Raw genomic sequence first — 6,303 nt, 5'->3', positions numbered from 1 at the left:
ATTATGGTGGAAAATAAGTATTTGGTCAACCATTCAAAGCTCTCACTGATGGAAGGAGGTTTTGGCTCAAAATTTCACATTCTTCATTCTTTCCTTAACACGGATCAATCGTCCTGTCCCCTTAGCAGAAAAACAGCCCCAAAGCATGATGTTTCCACCCCCATGTTTCACAGTAGGTCTGGTGTTCTTGGGATGCAACTCAGTATTCTTCCTCCAAACACGACGAGTTGAGTTTATACCAAAATGGATACATGGATGATACACCAGAGGATTGGGAGAATGTCATGTGGTCAGATGAAACCAAAATAGATCTTTTTGGTATAGAGTTGAAGTGTACCTATGTTGAAAATGACAGACCTCTGTCATCATTATAAGTGGGAGAACTTGCACAATCGGTGGCTGACTAAATACTTTTTTGCCCCACTGTACATGTATATTTGAAAGTACAACACATTTGGCCAATGAAAGCTTTGTGAGCACATTTACTGTTAACAACAGGCGTGAATCCTCTCAAATATTTTCTACAACACTCAGTGAAGTCAAGTCGATATATTGTGTTTGGTATTTTTGCCGTTTTACTACCCCCAAGTGGTGACATGTTATAAAAGCCCTTTAACCAGTCTTTTTATCTGAGTCCCACCTATTCGAACTACACGGAAGTAGCAAAGAGTAAATAACACATTAAAACCTCTGTATTTCATAGTGAAAGTACTCACGTCAGATTTTTTTATTTTTGAAAAATGGTTTCGTAATGTAAACTAGAAACAATCGAACAAGAACGTTAACCAATATTTTCGAGCCAACTTGTTGGTTAATGTCACGATTATGTATGTCGTTTATTTTGAAAGACCGGAAGTTGCCTTCTCGCTCGCTTTGCCTTACACCGGCGTGACCTAGTCGTGCAGTGTGTCCTCCAAACTGTCATCATTTCACTCGCGACCAATTTAAGAACGAGGACAGCCGAAATATGGTGTACGAGGAGAAAATGATCACAAACGGAGAACCCGAAGATGTAAGTGTGTGTTTTGTTTTATAAACGTGGGGGAGTCAACGAATCACCTTGGAAGTGTTTGCTAGTGTTAGCATGTAGCTAGCCTGTGTGCGGCTAAGCTAGGTGGAGGGTGTAGCATTAATGTTGTTCATGTTTATAGCGGATTATGTTAATAATGGCTGTTTAGTCATTGTAAAGTTGTGTGTTATAAAGCACTTATGCTGATACTGCAATGGTTTTTTTAGGAAGAAGAAGAAGAGGATGAGGAAGATTTGGTGGTATGTATGTAGCCTATTTACTGAAATTAACTGATATTTACATTTAGTTTTTTAATACCAATATCATAGCCATGTGTAAAATGTGAATCAATCAACCAATGTTTATTTATATAGCCCTAAATCACAAGTGCCTCAAAGGGCTGCACAAACCACGACATCCTCGGTAGGCCCACATAAGGGCAAGGAAAAACTCACCCCAGTGGGACGTCGACAATGATGACTATGAGAAACCTTGGAGAGGACCCTATATGTGGGCAACCCCCCGACCCCCAGGGGACCGAAAGCAATGGATGTCGAGCGGATCTAACTTGATATTGTGAAAGTCCGATCCATAGTGGATCTAACGTAACCGTGAGAATCAAGTCTAAAGTGGATCCAATATAGTAGCCAGTGTAGCCAGCAGTAAACCATCCCAAGCGGAGGCGGATCAGCAGCGCAGAGATGTCCCCAACTGATACACAGGCGAGCGGTCTATCCTGGGTCTCGACTCTGGACGAGTGGTCCATCCTGGGTCCTGACTCTGGACAGCCAGTACTTCATCCATGGCCACTGGACCGGACCCCCTACACAAGGGAGGGGGGGGGACATAGGAGAAAAAAGAAAAGAAATGGCAGATCAACTGGTCAAAAAAGGGTTATCTTTTTAAAGGCTAGAGTATACAAATGAGTTTTAAGATGAGACTTAAATGCTTCTACTGAGGTAGCATTGCAAACTGTTACCTGGAGGGCCTTCCAGAGTACTGGAGCTCGAATGGAAAACGCTCTATAGCCCGCAGACTTTTTTTGGGCTCTGGGAATCACTAATAAGCCGGACTCTTTTGAACGCAGAGTTCTTGCCAGGACATATGGTACAATACAATCGGCAAGATAGGCTGGAGCTAGACCTTATAGTATTTCATGCGTAAGGAGTAAAATCTTAAATTCACATTTTAAGTGCATAGGAAGCCAGAGCAGGTGAGCCAGTATAGGCGTAATATGATCAAACCATCAATCTGTCAATCCTTTCCGTGTCCGGGTCAGGTAAGGTTCCCCGTGTTGGGTCAAATTAAGCCGCAGGCTCCACTCCTGGTGGTGCCCTTCCGTCAATACCTTTAAGTTTCAGCTTTGCAACCATACTCCCCCCGGAACCCAAAGACTTTGGTTTCCCGGATGCCGTGAAGGTCCTTTGTGACTTGTACTTGACTCGAAAATAAGACGATTCTGAACATAAGACAACTCCTTCAATTTCAAGACTCCTTTGGATAAAATACAAAATCAATCTTGTGTTTAATTATATGAATTATTATACTATTATTCCATCCATTTTCTTCCGCTTATCCGAGGTCTGGTTTTGGGGGCTGCAGCCTAAGCAGGGAAGCGAGAAAGCGACGATTTCCCCATTAATTTGAGCGAGGATGAAAGATTCGTGGATGAGGAAAGTTAGAGTGAAGCACTAAAAAGAAAAAGGCGACGCTCCAGGCGACGGCAGTGGGAGCGATTCAGATGTTATTAGACACATTTACTAGGATAATTCTGGAAAATCCCTTATCTGTTTATTGTGTTAATAGTGTTTTAGTGAGATTATAAAGTCATACCTGAAAGTCAGAGGGCTGCAGGGACCGCCAGTGTCTCTGAGGGACGCCAATGGAGAAGCCAAGAGCACAGCTGCCTTTTTGACAGCTGCAGGAGGAGGTTGCATAATCCGCTCAAATCTCCGGTAAGAGCCGACTTAATATCACAATTTTCCCATCCAAAAACTTGCTGGTTGACATGTGGTAGAGAAACATGTTCGCTAAAGCTTCACAACAAACAAAGAAACACTGGCTGTGTATCGGTTGCTAAAGGCAGCTGCAATCCGCCGCTTTCCACCAACTTTATAGTCTTCATTATTAATTGATTGAATTGCAAAAGATTCAGCAACACAGATGTCCAAAATACTGTGTAATTATGCGATGAAAACAGAAAACTTTTAGCCGTAAGTGGTGCTGGGCTAATATGTCCCCTCCAACCAATAACGTCACAAACACGCATTATCATTCCGCGACGTTTTCAACAGGAAACTCTGGGGAAATTTAAAATTGTAATTTAGTAAACTAAACCGGCCGTATTGGCATGTGTTGCAATGTTAATATTTCATTATTGATATATAAACTATCAGACTGCGTGGTCGGTAGTAGTGGGTTTCAGTAGGCCTTTCAGTGTTGAATGTGATTTTAGAATTGTGTTCACATTGATTGTTTTCCACTGTTGTGTTGATATTTCTTTTATTTTCTGCCTTAATAGCGGAGGGAATCATAATCAGAAAAAGGTTACATTTTAAATGAAAATGTTTACACTCAGTGTTTTTCGCCTGGTCCATATTTTCGATAGTGCATAAAAAAATAATAACGATCGATCTAAAACATGTGATACAGTTTTCAGCCTTATCTCCCAGCCCTAACGTAGTTCATTTTCACTTAATCCAAAGTAATCTTATTTTCAGGATCCCCTTGAGACAATGCGACAGAAGTGTGCCGAGACGGAACACTGCGTGCACACTCAGGCGCGCCTGGAGCAGTGCGAGACGCGAGTCAACTCTCGCTCCGCCACAGAGGAGGATTGCACCGAGGAGCTTTTTGACTTCCTCCATGCTAGGGACCACTGTGTAAGTCATAAAGGCCTCAATAGTCCACAGGACACTAGATTCTAATCTACGTTTCTGTGTGTCTGATGGACGTCTAACATGCTGTTGTTGCTGTTTTTCCAGGTGTCACACAAGCTTTTCCATTCAGTAAAATAAAAACCCTCCTTCTTCTATGGCACATGCACGATAGGGAAACTGTGGTGTTAAATACATATATATGTCAATCTGCTGTTTGTTGTTATTCTAACTGTATGAACATGTGACAAGACAGCAGGTGTAAATGTCATAAAAGTCAATATTTGATTAAAGTGGACAACTGAAGACTATTCTGTCTGTCAGTCATGTGTGTCTGATGTAACAAGACTAATATTTCATTTTTATTAAAAAAAAAAATGCGAATATTACTCAAACCATAGTTTGAGAAATAATGTAGAGAAGTGGAAGGCATTAGTTAAGTATTTTTTAGAGGAAAATAAAAATTGCAATAGATGTTTTTCAAAAGTTAAAGTACCCATGATTGTCACACACACACACTAGGTGTGGCAAAATTCTTCCCTGCATTTGTCCCATTACCCTTGATCACCTCCTGGGTGGTGAGGGGAGCAGTGAGCAGCAGCGGTGGCTGCACCCAGGAATCATTTTTGGTTATTTAACCCGCAAATCCAATCCTTGATGCTGAGTGTCAATCAGGGAGGTAATGGGTCCCATTTTTATAGTCTTTGGTATGACTCGGCCGGTGTTTGAACTCACGATCTACTGATTTCAGAGTGATAAAATAAAGGAAATAAGATATAGATAAAATGTGGAGGAAAAAATTGACAAAAACATTGTAGAGATAAACAAATACAGGATGTAGACTAGGGCACTAGGCAATAACTAAATGAGTGAATTCAGAATAAATTATGGATTATTTTCATTTTACATAATACATTTTTATCTTTATTGTTAATTTTTTATAGCATTGCAGAAGCCACATACCTAACTTGCCTATGGATATTTTTTGTCTTTCAACATCTTTACACAGAAAGTAAATTTTTATTACAAAATTACAAATTAAAAGAACAAAATACTATAGCGTCAATACGTTTACATTATGGGTTATTTTCATTTTACAAGATCAACTTTTGTTTTTATCTTTATTTGTACGTTTTCCTTTTTAATAGCATTGCAAAAGCCACATGCCTAACTTGCCTCTGGATATTTTTTGTCTTTCAACATCTTTACACAGGAAGTGAATTTTAATGACAAAAATACTAATTAACAAAATATGGTAGTGTCAACACGTTACCATTATGGGCTATTTTCATTTTACATAACACATTTTTATTTTTATCTTTATTTTTACATTTTTATAGAATTGCAAAAGCCACATACCTAACTTGCCTATGGATTATTTTTGTCTTTCAACATCTTTACACAGGAAGTTAATTTTAATTACAAAACTACAAATTAAAAGAACAAAATACTATAGTGTCAACACGTTAACATTATGGGTTATTTTCATTTTACATAATAAACTTTTATTTTTATCTTTATTTGTACTTTTTCCTTTTTTTATAGCATTGCAAAAGCCACATACCTAACGTGCTTATGGATATGTTTTATCTTTCAACATCTTTATACAGGAAGTGACAAAAATGCAAATTAAATTAACAAAATATTGTACTGTCAACACGTTTACATTATGGGGCTATTTTCATTTTACATAATACATTTTTATTTTTATCTTTATTTTTACTTTTTTATAGTATTGCAAAAGCCACATACCTAACTTGCCTATGGATTTTTTTTTGTCTTTTAACATCTTTACAAAGGAAGTTAATTTTAATTACAAAATTACAAATTAAAAGAACAAAATATAGCGTCAACACAATATTATGGGTTATTTTCATTTAACATAAACTTTTATTTTTATCTTTATTTGTACTTTTTCCTTTTTTTATAGCATTGCAAAAGCCACTTACCTAACTTGCTTATGGATATTTTTTATCTTTCAACATCTTTATACAGGAAGTGACAAAAATGCAAATTAAATTAACAAAATATTGTAGTGTCAACACGTTAACATTATGGGTTATTTTCATTTTACATAATACATTTTTATTTTTATCTTTATTGTTACTTTTTTATAGTATTGCAAAAGCCACATACCTAACTTGCCTATGGATATTTTTTTGTCTTTCAAAATCTTTACACAGGAAGTGAATTTTAATTACAAAAATACAAATTAAAGGAACAAAACTCGTAATGTCAACACGTTAACATTATATGATAAACTATGTCACTAAGACTTTTTTTTTGTTCTTTTTAAATTGTATAACAAAATAATAGAATGTTTAAACGCAATCATTATTCGTCAGAATGCAATTGAGTGGACTCGGAAATAGTACTGCAGTATTTGCCTCCTATATTTTAGCAGCCTGTGTTTGTGGC

The 6,303-nt window shown here is 37.4% G+C and overlaps 1 protein-coding gene across 2 annotated transcripts; it reads left to right on the top strand.

The window, feature by feature from the left end:
- Positions 1–846: 846 nt before the first annotated feature.
- Positions 847–4,196, top strand: LOC133543505 (cytochrome b-c1 complex subunit 6, mitochondrial). Of its 2 annotated transcripts, none has more exons than XM_061888099.1 (4): positions 847–1,013; positions 1,244–1,269; positions 3,730–3,891; positions 3,994–4,196. In XM_061888099.1, exons 1-4 carry the CDS (start codon positions 968–970, stop codon positions 4,024–4,026), a joined length of 267 nt encoding a protein of 88 aa, XP_061744083.1. In that variant the 5' UTR covers positions 847–967; the 3' UTR covers positions 4,027–4,196. The 2 variants fall into 2 exon arrangements, with proteins under 2 accessions (XP_061744083.1, XP_061744082.1); XM_061888098.1 differs by having other exon boundaries at positions 848–1,012; positions 1,237–1,269.
- The last annotated feature ends 2,107 nt before the right edge of the window (positions 4,197–6,303 follow it).

Source organism: Nerophis ophidion, linkage group LG26 (assembly GCF_033978795.1).
Source record: "Nerophis ophidion isolate RoL-2023_Sa linkage group LG26, RoL_Noph_v1.0, whole genome shotgun sequence".
NCBI classification, from domain to species: domain Eukaryota; kingdom Metazoa; phylum Chordata; class Actinopteri; order Syngnathiformes; family Syngnathidae; genus Nerophis; species Nerophis ophidion.
This window is presented reverse-complemented; position numbering and strand designations above follow the sequence as displayed.